This window comes from Pelodiscus sinensis, chromosome 23 (genome assembly GCF_049634645.1).
Source record: "Pelodiscus sinensis isolate JC-2024 chromosome 23, ASM4963464v1, whole genome shotgun sequence".
Classification (NCBI taxonomy): domain Eukaryota; kingdom Metazoa; phylum Chordata; order Testudines; family Trionychidae; genus Pelodiscus; species Pelodiscus sinensis.
In genome coordinates, this window is record NC_134733.1 from 23676748 (window position 1) to 23690898 (window position 14151).

General features: G+C 52.4%; 1 protein-coding gene across 14 annotated transcripts in view; it reads left to right on the forward strand.

The window, feature by feature from the left end:
• Nucleotides 1-14151, forward strand: part of KCNAB2 (potassium voltage-gated channel subfamily A regulatory beta subunit 2) — a 114482-nt gene that overhangs the window by 77105 nt on the left and 23226 nt on the right. For 11 of the 14 annotated variants that reach the window (XM_075906454.1, XM_075906463.1, XM_075906457.1 and 8 more), the window contains one exon: nt 13748-13791. In XM_075906454.1, the coding sequence (XP_075762569.1) occupies nt 13748-13791 (44 nt within the window). Of the gene's footprint in view, nt 1-6336; nt 6696-12396; nt 12516-13304; nt 13655-13747; nt 13792-14151 lie in introns of those variants that run through there. The other 3 variants (XM_075906465.1, XM_075906456.1, XM_075906466.1) reach the window with 3 other exon arrangements.

The following is a 14151-nucleotide window of genomic DNA, read 5'->3' on the forward strand; positions in this document are numbered from 1 at the left end:
CCCCTGACATTCCCCTCCCCACACTCCCGTCCCACACCAGAGTCTGGGGGGGGCAGCCTAGTAGATTTTGTGGGCTTCCTCCCCATGGAGACTTGGTGGGGAGGCTGGAATGCCAGCGTGGGCTTCCCAATGCGGGGGGGAGCCCCAAGCCTCAGGCCAGATCCAGGCAAGCTGGGGGGCCCCGGATCTTAGCTTCCCCACCGCTGGTTGTAAGGCCTCCTCTAACAGGGCCGTCAGAGAAATAGTAATTAATAAAATAACTAGCAGTCTTGGCGGGAATGTTAGCCCTTTTCTTCAGTAAATACTTTGAACCTCAAGGTCATTTAAATAGCTACCCAATGAAAGCAATTCTCCATCACCACGCACCTTGCACAGCCATTCGCCCCAGTGCAAACCGGGTGTAAAATGCTGCCAGGTCAGGATGGCTGTGTTTTATCCTCTGTGCACTGGTGTAAATGAGGGGTGTGAAAGGTTAGCTGCTGGGGGCAGGGCGCTGCTCCAGCCCCGCAGGACCCACCGTGGACAGGGGCGCTCCAGCCCTTCCGGAGCAACCCATCTGCAGGTGGGGCATGCCGGGCCGGGCTGAAGCAGCCCCTGCCTGTCATGGGCCCCACGAAGCTGGAGCAGCCCCTGCCCATGGCGGAGGGGCTGCTCCAGCCCAGCCAGACTGGAGCGACCCTCCCACCTCTCCTGCTTCCCCTTTAATTGGTTAACCGATGAAATGGGATTTTGCATCCCTGCTGTCAGTGATTTCACAGTGAGGATGTTCGGTGAGGCAATATCAGACCCTGCACGTCCAGATCCGTTCTCTCTTGGTGCCAGGGATCACTGCAGTGAGACCCGGTAGGGCTGCACTAGCCTTTCCAGCTGCTGGCCCTGTGAGCAGGGCTGGAATAGCCCCCGGGACTTGCCGTGCCAGAGGAGCCGTGTGGGTCCCAGAGGGACAGGGTGAGGGAGACGGGTTCTCTCTAGTGCCAAGAAGTGAGGCCAAGTCCGGATGCAGTCGCTGTAATAGTGGGACCTGCTGTTTAAGTGGGAGGAGGGTGTGGGAGCACCCGGCTGTACGGAGCTTAAAACAGCCCGAGCAGAAATGAAAATCAGTCATTTGGAATATTCACACAGAACTTTTAACACCAAGTTTTCAGTCCCAGCAGGAGCTGATCCCAGGGGAAGCTTTTTGCTGCAGGTTGTGATTCCTAGTGGGGGGAGAGGAAGGGGCAGGACTGGCCGGTTGGTTTTCTTTAGGGCTTTTTTGGTAAATGTGCTTTTGTTGGGTTTTATTATCCTGCATCGCGGTGGGGGTGGGGAGATTGTTTGTTTTCTGAAGACTTTGGGTGAAGTCACCGGCAAAACGTCATTCACTTCAGCAGGGGCGAGAATTCCCCCCTTTATCGTTGGGGATTTCTGATCTGGTTGCAATAGAATTGGAAACTGCAATCAAGGCCTGGCGGAGGATCTGAGTGGGATTACACTGGCTCAATTGTATGGATTAAGGATCTTCGAGGCAGAAGAAAATACCACTAGATGACAAGGTTTTGGGAGTGGGGCTTAATCTGAGTTCTGATTTATTTAACTGGTATTCCTGTGAGACACCCACGCACCCACACGCTTTGCTTTGTGCTTTAGAAACCAATTCACGTCATTCGATTGATAATCCGGTTTGTCAGCGTCATGCTACTGTCCCGGACCATGAGACTGATCCATCAATTATTTCCTGATCACTAAAGCGTTCTCCCCTTCCCGCTGAAAGAGGAGCTTCAAAATGCATCCGTTAAAAGGACTGCACAGGAGGGGATGCGGCTGCATGCCGCGGTTCTGCATTGGGAGGTATCGTGTTGCATTGGGAGGCTTTGAGTGGACTCTAAAAGAGGGCTCGTGTTTCATATTTGAAATCCCGAAATACAGTCCTTTAAAAACAAGATGAGATTGTGTCGCTCGGAGTGGTTGAAATTTTGCCTCCTGTTGGTCAATTTACCCCGTTTGGCGAGCCTTTGGGCAGGAGTCGCACAAGCAATACCGCTGAGTGGTGTATTGAATTAAATTAAAAACCAAGAGTACATTACAAGGAAAGAGACATCTCCCCACATTGGAATGCTCTTAGCATTTCTCCGGGGGCTTGCTCCAGCTACAGGCGTGTTTGGATATGGTGAGCAAGGAGACGTTCTTTCGGAGAGGTTTTATTTTAGACTTTGATCCGATTTTAAGAATTTTCCATAAGAGCCATCTTGCAATTACGCCCCAGCTGTCAGAGAGAGCATACATAAACCGCGTTTCCAGCCCTAGCTAGGGCCTTCATGGCGCCCAGGATCCAAATCTGGCCCCTGCACCCTTTCTAGACTGAGAACATAAAGACATTGAATTTTTCATTCAGGGTTAAAAGGATGGTTGTTAGTGAATAGCCGAGTAACCGTTTAACGGATGTGCTGATACTTATCGATTAATAGTTTCGGTTACACTCAGCTGGCTCCCAGGCAAGTGGCTTTGCAGAGCCTGCAGCACTGGTAACCGTGTAAGTACTGAGATTTTCAGCGGTTTCACGGTTACACTATTGCACGATTTTTAACCTCCCTTGTTAAGTCCCATAGGAAGGCGCAGCACAATCTGAGCGTGTGCAGGCTGCTGGCTCCGTACTCCGACAGCACCATGCAAGGTCGGCGTTCGGGCGCTGAGCTCTGCCGGCCAACAGATGCGTGGTAGGGCTGTGCAGGCAGCACATTCAACCCCTGTGGGGAGAAAGCATCTTGCCTGGTCGCTAGCGTGCCGACCCCGGACGCAGCGGCGGGGACGTTCCGCAGGGCTGCCCAGAGAGGGGCTGGGGGTCGGCGTGAAAGGGGTTTGAATCTGGAGCTGAACTACGGGAATGCCTGACTGCATGCCGGGATTCATTCCATGGAAGTAGCCCAAGCGAACCAGAGAGAGGGGATTCCAGCAGCCTGGACCCGCAAACACTGCCCCCGCCCGCTTTCCTTAGCAGGGCGCATCCCCGCACCCGTGTCTCCTGGGCAGAGTGGATCCAGTAGCAGAGCGAGTCGGAGCAGCAGCCCTTTCGTGCCAGGGCTGTGGGGTGGCGCTCGCTGCCGCGGGTATGGGACACAAGGGTAAAATGGAGGCTTTACAAAACCAAGCTCTGCGTTAGATCGGGTCTGTCCCTCCAGCTAATCTGCAGTCCTCACTCAAATGTTTACTTGAGTGTTCCCAGAACGGTTCCCTAGCACGGCCCCTCTGTCCTATCCGGCTATCAGCTGGGCCCTGCTGCTCCTCCGAGGGCCACCGGATCTGCTCTGGGCATGGCAGTGTGGAATGGCCCTGGGCGTGGCAGCGTAGAAGTGTGGAATGGCTCTGGCCGTGGCAGCGTGGAATGGCCCTGGGCGTGGCGGCGTAGAAGTGTGGAATGGCTCTGGCCGTGGCAGCGTGGAATGGTCCTGGGCGTGGCAGCGTAGAAGTGTGGAATGGCTCTGGCCGTGGCAGCGTGGAATGGCCCTGGGCGTGGCGGCGTAGAAGTGTGGAATGGCTCTGGCCGTGGCAGCGTGGAATGGTCCTGGGTGTGGCAGTGTAGCAGCGTGGAATGGGCGTGGCAGTGTGGCAGCGTGGAATGGACCTGGGCGTGGCAGTATGGAGGCGTGGAATGGCTCTGGCCGTGGCAGTGTGGCAGTGTGGAATGGCCCTGGGCGTGGCAGTGTGGAATGGCCCTGGGCGTGGCAGTGTGGCAGCGTGGAATGGACCTGGGCGTGGCAGTGTGGAGGCGTGGAATGGCTCTGGCCGTGGCAGTGTGGCAGCGTGGAATGGCCCTGGGCGTGGCAGTGTGGAGGCGTGGAATGGCTCTGGCAGTGGCAGTGTGGCAGCGTGGAATGGCCCTGGGCGTGGCAGTGTGGAATGGCCCTGGGCGTGGCAGTGTGGCAGTATTGAATGGCCCTGGTCATGGCAGTGTGGAGGCGTGGAATGGCTCTGGCCGTGGCAGCATGGCAGTGTGGAATGGCTCTGGGCATGGCAGCATGGAATTGCTCTGGGCGTGGCAGTGTGGAGGCATGGAATGGCTCTGGGCGTGGCAGCGTGGCAGTGTGGAATGGCTCTGGGCGTGGCAGTGTGGCAGTATTGAATGGCCCTGGTCATGGCAGTGTGGAGGCGTGGAATGGCTCTGGCCGTGGCAGCGTGGCAGTGTGGAATGGCTCTGGGTGTGGCAGTGTGGCAGCATGGAATTGCTCTGGGCGTGGCAGTGTGGAGGCATGGAATGGCTCTGGGCATGGCAGTGTGGCAGCGTGGAATGGCTCTGGGCGTGGCAGTGTGGCAGTGTGGAATGGCTCTGGGCATGGCAGCGTGGAATAGCCCGGCGGCTCGAGGCAAAGGCGACGCCCATTTAATCTCCTCTTGCCTTGTCCATGGTCTTGTCCCCCCTTTGAGTTAGTTTCAGGAGAGTGGACCCATTTCCGTGGCCGAGGCCCTTGGGGCCTGCCCAGAAACCTTTGTTGTGGCTGTTGGGATTGAGAGGTGCTGGCACATCTCTTGTGGCTGGAACGCGCCGCCTCATGGCCCCTGTGGCCTCCCTCTTATGTCACATCTGTTGGGGGAAGAGACCTTATGAGTTTTCCCCCCTCGGTCCGAGCCTGGCGCTGCCAGCCCACCAGCCCCCCTCTTTGGAGGTCAAATTCACCCCAACCCCTTGAAGGCAAAGAATCAAAATAGATTTTAGACCAACCACCAGGCCAACGCCTTCTTGTGCAAGCCGAGCAAGGGGTGTAGGTTCCAGTCCATACAGCCCTGGTCTTCGGTCTTGGAAGCAGTTACAGGTCTCCTGGAAAGCTGCAAACGACACTTTGGGTTTTCTATAAACCGCACAGTGAATGCAGGCTGGGTCTCTGCCTGTAGGGCAGCATCCAAATGTTCCTACTACAGAGCTGGAAGGCAGACAGAAGGGTGCTCTCTGCTTCTCCCAGTGGACTGTCTAGGTTTAGTGGTTAGAACATAAGAACATAAGAACGGCCGGACTGGGTCAGACCAAAGGTCCATCTAGCCCAGTATCCTGTCTGCCGACAGTGGCCAGCACCAGGTGCCCCAGAGAGGGTGGACCGAAGACAACGATCAAGCAATTTGTCTCCTGCCATCCCTCTCCAGCCTCTGACAAACAGAGGCCAAGGACACCATTTCTATCCCCTGGCTAATAGCCTTTTATGGACCTAACCTCCATGAAATTATCTAGCTTCTCTTTAAACTCTGTTCTAGTTCTAGCCTTCACAGCCTCCTCTGGCAAGGAGTTCCACAGGCTGACTATGCGCTGTGTGAATAAGAACTTTCTTTTATTAGTTTTAAACCTGCTACCCATTAATTTCATTTGGTGTCCTCTAGTTCTTCTATTATGGGAACTAATAAATAACTTTTCTTTATCGGCCCTCTCCACCCCACTCATGATTTTATAGACCTCTATCCTATCCCCCCTCAGTCTCCTCTTTTCCAAACTGAATAGTCGCTCCTCGTCACAGAGGTGGAGGGCTAGAGACGAGAGGGAGCAGACGACGAGGGGAAAGGGAGCCCACCCCTAGAGAGACTGTTAGCGATCCGCGGAGCAGCTGCCTGCGGCACATGCACTCACGCCAACAGCTGTCTCTCTAGTTACTCTCCCATGGCAGCAGCAGCAACGTAACCCCTTTTGTTACTGATGAATGGCTGAACGGTTCCTGCTCAGCTCACTGGTTACCTAATTGACTTAGCCGTGCCAGGGAATCCAGCGAGCAGCCCGGTCACGCTGGCTTTTTGCTTTGGAAATCCAGCCCTGGGTTGGCAAGGAAGCAGCTGGCGCAGGGGTCAGAGTGGGGGGAGAGAGAAATTCCTCCGCAGGGCTCATGAAGAAGAATTTGGGGTCTTGGCGATGCTCTGATCTTAAACAAAGGGCCAATGGATGTTTGTGTCTCTAGCCAGCAGGGTCTGTGTGTCCGGGCTCCTGTGCATGTGGAAACCCGTGGAAGATTTGTACCTAGGGGAGGTGAAAGTCTGAGGTTTACAATGCAACAGAAATACCACGTGAATATTTATTCGCAAGCCGCTGTGTTTAATTCGTGGCAAACGGCGTCTATTGAACTTTGAAAAGCCTCTTCAGAGACACACAGAGCTGCCCCATCCCGCGGGGGAGCATGGAAAGCAGTGAATGGCAGAAGGATGCAAGCTGGGAAGTAAATGGATTTGACTGTCTTATTTCTAAACCCTCTCAGTTGATTGAGTTGTGTTTTTTCCCCTGCAGACTTTGTCCTGTAGCAGGAGGTTGAAATTGCAAGAGCTGCATCTTCTGCTTGCTTGTTCTGTAGTGCTTTTTTTTTGGGGGGGGGGGGGGGGGGGGGACTTTTCTGCAAACTCCAAATTCCTGGGGAAAACGCTTCCAGCCGGTTTCCGCCTTCAGCACTCGCGCAGAGAGGAGGCAGCACGCTGTGGAGCAGAGCGCTTCGCAGAACCTAACGGGGGAGGGGAGTTCTGCAACCACAACCAAGCAAGGACACTATGCAGGTTTCTTTTGTGTGCTCGGAGCACAGCATAAAGAGCCGGAGTGCCGACGATCGGCTGAACAGACAAAATGCCAGCAGCCCCAGCCTTGGCACGCGCAGCAAATTCCGAGCAGTGGCCATGGTTGCCCGGAGCCTGGGGCAGCTGTCGGTGCAAAACGCCCCGTCCTCCAGTGACTCCAGCGTGAAGCAGCCGGGGATGAAGTATAGGTATGGAGAAGGTGGCACTGTCCGTTCTGCGGGAAGAGCGTTCCTCGGCCTCTCGTGTAGACGCGTTCGGGTGTCGCTGGCTAGCAGGGAGGTTGGAAGGGGAGCGTGTATTGTCTGGCCTGACTCTGTCTATCCTTTCTCAGTGGTACAAATGCTGGACTCCATGTGCGCTGTCCCGCCGGTCTCTCTGCCTACGAGTCTGCGGACGTTCTGCTTTAGTACAACCTTGCCAAGGGTCGTTGTCTGCTCTCACACTGGTGTCAAACCAGAGCATGGCCCCTGCATTCCCTGGGGTTATTCCCATGTTACACTGGCCCAAAGGGGAGCAGAATGGGACCCTAAGATTGGGGTTGGGGTTCAGTGTTGCTGTTAGCTTTGTGGTTGCTGATTCTCAGATGTTCCTGGAGTGGGGGGTCACTTGAGAGACGCCCTCTGTATTCAGTGGTGTCGCCAAACACTTGCGGGCGTTTCCTCTTTTATTCCTTAAACCCCAATAAACGGGCTGTAGAATAAGAGGGGAGCGTGTCAGTCCTCCGCTGGGCTGCGGGTGAGCTGTGCGGTAGTGCTCTGAAATGTAAACAAGACGGAGATAAGTGCGTGCTCCAAACAGCCGTGCACCAAGAGGCTAGTGTGTGAAACTGGCATGACATTCCAAGAGGGAGGAAGTTTTGTGTGTCCAAGATTAACATGCGTTCTGCGCTTCAGCTAATGCTGCCGTGTGCGACGCTTCCCTCAGGGTGTGAATAGCAGTGCCAGATACGTCGGGCAGAGACACATTGCTCGGGTGGTGTGAGGTCGGAATGGAAGCGATTTGTCGACAAGCATAAGCTTATCGGATAGTCGACTAGTCCCATGACTAGTCGCTTCTTCTCCCCCCCCCCCAGCCTCTATCAGAGGGAGCAAGGGAGGGAGCCAGTGCTGGGGGGAGGCAGCTTAAAAGCAGGGTCCCCTCAGCACCGTTTCCACAGGGAACAGGGGAGGCAGGCGGGTAGCAGGGACTGGGTACAAACTGGGAATCAGCTGATTCCCGGCTCGGGCCCAGTCTGAGACGCTGCGCCTCTGCCGGCTTTTAATACATTTCAAAAGCAGAAGCACGGCGGGGGGACACGGCACAAGCGAGGAATCAGCTGTCCAGGCTCGCGCGGGGTCACCCGGCTCTTAATACATTTTAAAGGTTGGGGGGGACCCGGCAGGAGGTGGGAATCGGCTGTCCCCGCTTGCGCCGGGTCCCCCACACGGCACTTCAGTCTTTTAAATACGTTTAAGAGGCAGATCTGCAGCAGGGTTAGCTCCTGGGATAACTGAGTCGGGGTTGGTCCTGCCTGGGGCAGGGGGCTGGACTCGGTGGCTCCTGAGGTCCTTCCAGCTCCAGGATTCTGGGATTCTAAGCCACGTGGTTAAATGTGACTCTCTGGCCAGTTCTGCCTCCCTGCGTGCGATAGCAATCTGGACCCCAGGCTTCCTGTACGTCAGACACAGCCTCCTGGCTCCCGGCCTGGCTGCTGTGAGGGAGCGCCTGGAAACTGAGACGCAGGGCGAACGGGCTCCCCAGAGCGAGGGGCCCATCTGCAAGACGGTGCTACGGCGCTACGGCGCTGCAGCTGCACCGCTTAGCACGTCTGCTGAGCAGCCACCCGCCACCGGAGAGCGCTCTCCCGCCCCATTCCCCGGCGGGCCTGAGCATGGCCCCGTCCACGCAGCGCCAGTGTTGAGAGGGGACCAGCGACTCACGCTGCAGTGTCTACCCACTAGGGGTGTTAAAAATCGTTTAAACCGGTCACCGGCTCACCGCGTCGTGTCCTATCGGTGACTCGTTAACCGCTTGTGTAGCCTGGGGATGTACTACCGCCTGCCGCACTCTGCACTCCAACATGGAGCCGGCTGGCAGGCCCAGGCTCGGCACACACCCGGTCCCGGCTGTATTTGAACTTGGAGCCAGCGTGTGCTGGAACTGAGCCTGCTGGCTGGCTCCAAAATCAAGTGCAGAGCTGCAGTGGGTGGGGGAAGCCGACTCCCAGGTGGGCAGAATGTAACGGGTGACATTAGCCGATAAGCATCAGCTTACCAGACAACCGGTTAAACTCCATCATCCCTTGTACCTGCCCTCAGAGACCAGCCCTGCTCTGCACAGCAGAGACGTCTGGGTACGTCAACGGGTGTCTCAAGCCAGCTGGCTTTCCTGAGCAGTTTCTTATCTTTTCGGTTTTATTCTCTGAGGGTAAGTCTACACTTGCCCCCTACTTCGAAGTAGGGAGGCAAATGAAGCATACCGAAGTTGCAAATCAAGCCTGGGATTTAAATATCCTGTGCTTTTGATTTGCATGTTCCCGACCGGTCGCCATTTTAGAAATTCACTAGGCCAGAGTAACTGCCCGCATCTACAGCGAGGTTCCTCCTGCAGTGAGGTTTACCAGCTAATTCGGATTAGGGGCTTTAAATCAGACTCCTATTTCACTGCCACGTGTAGACACGGGCAGTTACTCCGGGCTAGTGAATTTCTAAAATGACGACCGTCCGGGAACATGCAAATCAAGCGCAGGATATTTAAATCCCAGGCTTGATTTGCAACTTCGGTATGCTTCATTTGCCTCCCTATTTCGAAGTAGGGGGCAAGTGTAGACGTAAGCGAGGTTCTGAACCTGATGCCTCCCAGGTCCATCCGGTGTAGCCAGGCCACGCGGTTGAGCAGACCTGGGGCAGAGCGAACGAAGGCCCAGCAGTCGGCGTGCGTTTTTCCAGACACCCCCTATTTGCAGTGTCATGCTGTTATGGAAATAGCTGTGGAAATCTATTTGTTTCTAAGGTTTTAACTCCAAGGTGAAGTGGTTTATTGAGAGAGGGACCAGCGGGAGTTCTGGACACACAAGCAGGAGTCAGGCGCTCCTGGGGCGGGAATGCCTGCTGTGATATTGGCTTCTCCTGTAGCTTTGGGCGAATCTCTTCGTCTCTCCTCATGCATGTTCCCTTCTTAGAAGTGGGGTTAAGTTATCTGAGTCCTATTAATTAATATTTTAAAGCCCTTTTAAGATGGGGAGTTAAATTGTAAGGTTGTAAAGATCCTATCTGTTCACCAAAGTATATACTCATCTTATAGGTGTCATTTGTTTCCATAGAATACTAGGAATGGAAGGGACCTCAAGAGTCATCGAGTCCAGTCCCCTGCCCTCATGGCAGGACCACATACTGCCTACACCATCCCTGATAGACATTTATCTAACCTACTCTTAAATATCTCCAGAGATGGAGATTCCACAACCTCCCTGGGCAATTTATTCCAGTGTTTAACCACCCTGACAGGAACTTTTTCCTAATGTCCAACCTAAACCTCCCTTGCTGCAGTTTAAGCCCATTGCTTCTTGTTCTATCCTCAGAGGCCAAGATGAACAAGTTTTCTCCCTCCTCCGTATGACACCCTTTTAGATACCTGAAAACGGCTATCATGTCCCCCCCTCAATCTTCTCTTTTCTAAACTAAACAAGCCCAATTCTTTCAGGCTTCCTTCATAGGTCATGTTCTCTAGACCTTTCATCATTCTTATTGGTCTTCGCTGGGCCTTCTCCAATTTCTCCACATCTTTCTTGAAATGTGGTGCCCAGAACTGGACACAATCCTCCAACTGAGGCCTAACTAGTGCAGAGTAGAGTAGAAGAATGACTTCTTGTGTCTTGCTCACAACACTCCTGTTCATGCATCCCAGAATCATGTTTGCTTTTTTTGCAACAGCATCACACTGTTGACTCCTATTCAGCTTGTGGTCCACTCTGACCCCTAGATCCCTTCTGCTGTACTCCTTCCTAGACAGCTGCTTCCCATTCTGTATGTGTGAAACTGATTGTTCCTTCCCAAGTGGAGCACTTTGCATTTGTCTTTATTAAACTTCATCCTGTTTACCTCTGACCATTTCTCCAATTTCTCCAGATCATTTTGAATTATGACCCTCTCCTCCAAAGCAGTCACAACCCCTCCCAGCTTGGTATCATCTGCAAACTTAATAAGCGTACTCTCTATGCCAATATCTAAATGGTTGATGAAGATATTGAACAGAGCCAGTCCCAGAACAGACCGCTGCGGAACCCCACTTGTTGTACCTTTCCAGCAGGATTGTGAACCGTTAATAACTACTCTCTGAGTACCGTTATCCAGGCAGTTATGCACCTTATAGTATGTTTACCCTACTACAGTTTGTGTGTTCTCTCGCTCTCTCTCGCTCTCTCTCTCTGTTTAAAAACAAAAACAAAAAACACGTTGTTGTAAAACTGCTGTCAGAAAATAGTTGGGTGCCATAATGTTTCTGACCTGAGCGTATAAATCAGATTGAATGAGGTCACTGCTACTGCCACTTTAAATTATCGTGCCAATGTAGCATTCAGAATGTCAGCAGCTGCCTGTTGTCTAAGTGAATCATGTGTCTAAAAACCTTGCACTTAGGGATTTATTTTCCACTAAAATGTGGCTGATTTTCCATGTTTAATGAGCCTAAAGAGTTTCATTTTTATGCTCATTGTTGAGCTTTGAGTGTTTGCCCAGGAAACGAGTATTGGGTATCACAGGTACATGTCTTGAAATGCCCTTTTCCTTGTTTCACTCTGTCCTGCTTAGTTAATTTGCAAGTTGGAAAATCTGATTAATATTAAAAATACCTGTTCAGAGATTTCATGGGTTGTTGCTTTTGTTTTATCCCTGCAGGTGTGCTGTATGCAAAACAGTACATTTTCTGTTGAGACTCACAAATTTCAGAGAGCTTTTGTTTTTCAATTGGTGATAACTAAACATACTGGCTATGTCTACACAGGCGGATTCTTGTGCAAGATTCCACAGAGCGTCCACACTGCCCGCCCGCTCTCGCGCAAGAAGATTTACAATACGGCGTGGTAAGAGAGTGCTTCTTGCGCAAGAGCTACGCTCTTTTCTAACAGGTGTAAGCTTTCTTGCGCAGGAGCTCTTGCACAAGAAGGCAGTGTGGACGCAGAGCAGGGGTTTCTTGCGCAAGAAAGTCCTATGGCTAAAATGGCCATCAGAGCTCTCTTGCGCAAGAGAGTGTCCACACTGCCATGGATGCTCTTGCACAAAAGCACATCTCGCACACAGCAGTGTGGATGTGTTCTTGCACAAGACTTCTTGCACAAGAACCCTTGCACAAGATGTTCTTGCGCAAGAACCCGCTAGTGTAGATATAGCCCCAGTGTCTAAGAAACAGAAACCTTTCCAGTCCCACTTTCTCTCTGTATTGTCTCTTTTGATATTTCTCTCCCGTTTGGGTTGTAAAATTAGGAAAAGACTAATGTTACTTGACCTTATCAATTATTCTCTAATCCCTCATCTGAGTAGGGGAGAAGTCATCTTCTCTTCCTCCTTTAACTAAATAGCTTCTCAATCCGTGTCCATTAATTTGGGGGGTAGAATGGGTAACACCTATCTTTTGCTTTCGTTGTTTTAGTATCCAGGATGGTCTCTATAACACTTAGCCCTGAGCAGGGAACTGGGCTAGATAACCTAACAAAGTCCCTTCTAGTTCTACATTTCAGTGATTCTTTGTGCTGCTGATTTTCATTCTTTCATTTTTATCCATTTGTCTTCAAATCCAGTGTATTCCTGATTTTTACCTTGTGTTTATAGCTCTCTTCCTCATTGTTATTTCAATCCCTACCATGTTCTCATTACCTTCTTGCTTTGCTTTTGTTTTGCTCTGTCTTTTTCCTAGGTTTGAATTTGGCCACCCAAAGCTCTTTAGAGTCCTGCGACCCAGGTTGATAGGTTTGTGGGTGGGGGTTCCCAGCCACCAGGTCATCTCAGAACAGTTACACTAGCTGTCTGATTCAGGTAAATTCAGCTGTCCTCATTCACAATCTGTCTGTCTGTGCATCTTCTGTCGGTGCTAACTCAATTCTTGTAACTCACAGATGTGCCGCAGGCTCTTCGATCCAAATTATTCAGGGGGTTACATATGTCCTTGTATGAAGGGGACTAGTGTAATCATAGTACAGGTTAAGCCTCTCTGGTCCAGCAGCATCCGTGGTCCGGCAGGATGTTAGTTAACTGGATCTCCACTTAGCATGGGGGTGGCCAAGTTCCTCGTGGTCCCATAAAGTTTGTTTGCAGCCACCACTCCTGGCTCTCAGTGTTCTGGGCTGTTATTTAGCCCTCAATGTTTTCTAAGAGCCCAGTAAGCAGTGGCAGCGTTGGTAAAGCTGCTAGACAATATTGACCGCCCGTGGTTTGGCAATGGCCAGGTCCCAAACGTGCCGGACTAGAGAGGTTCAGTCTGTAGCTTGTGGTTTTATATGTTTGATGGCCAACATGAGTTTGGTTGGTTGGTTGGTTGGTTGCAAGACGGTTGTTCAGTGTCATGCCAATAACCACTACTGACTGGTTGTGTTTGCATGGTCTTTAGAGTGCGTCCTTCATAAAATCCTTAACAATGCCCCTAATTTCCAGAGTTCCACTTTCTCAACTCAGTACGAAGACTAAATAGTCCCATAGGCGCAGCTCGCAAACCCAGACGGCCACCACTGCCAGAAAGCATGTCGGGGTGGGGGTCAGGGGTTGGGAAGAATGGGATCATAAAACTGTCATTAAATTTTTACTGAAATGACCTTCCAAGAGGGTAAAAGTTATCTTTTATTTATTTGATTTAAAATGGCATTGCCTTTTTTCGACAGTCGGGAGGTCTCGCTTCCTCTCGCTATACATGCGCGTACGTAGCTGCAGAATTTCCTGGTAGTGAAGACCGTCGTTTCCTGATCAGCAGTTCAGGGGAAGTGTTACAAGCGGCAGCGCCGCCGTGGTGCCTGGGGACTGCAGCGTACTCGCGATTCATCCAAAGACATAGGCTTAACCACAGGCTTCCCGTATGCGGCGCTGCATGTGGAGTGCATCTGAAGGGCACCAAAACCCCTGTCATTCTGCGTGTCGCCGTGGAAGCGAATGTCCCGGTGGTGTTTGCCAGGGAACAGGGACTGGTGAGGCCCCGCACAGCGCCTGTCCCATGTAGCTCTGGCATGCCCCGTGTCGGCTGTTTCCGGCAGTGGCTAAATGGTGTTTCTCTTTTTCAGAAATCTTGGGAAATCGGGGTTGCGAGTGTCCTGCCTTGGCCTAGGTAAGTGACTCCATCTTCGGGTGCGCTCCCATCCCTCCCCGGTGTCCTCTGGCAAGCAGCCGTCTTTGTGAGGATTTCTTTCCCGCTGTTACTGAAGCAAGTGACAGGCTCCCAAGTGGAGATCGCAGGGGTAGGATGCTGCACCCCCGGGATGTTAACGAGCGATCGATTAACTAATCGAACAGTCTGGGGGATTTCCGCTGCCTGTTCAATCAGATAAGGACTAGCGCACGTTCCGCCTTTGAAATGTACGAGAGGCCCAGCAGGGGCCCTTGTACATTTCCCACGGAGCTGGAGCTGGGGGGAACCAGCTTTTAAGCCGGCTCCCCCCAGCACCCCCTCGCCTCCCCCCTTTTTGTG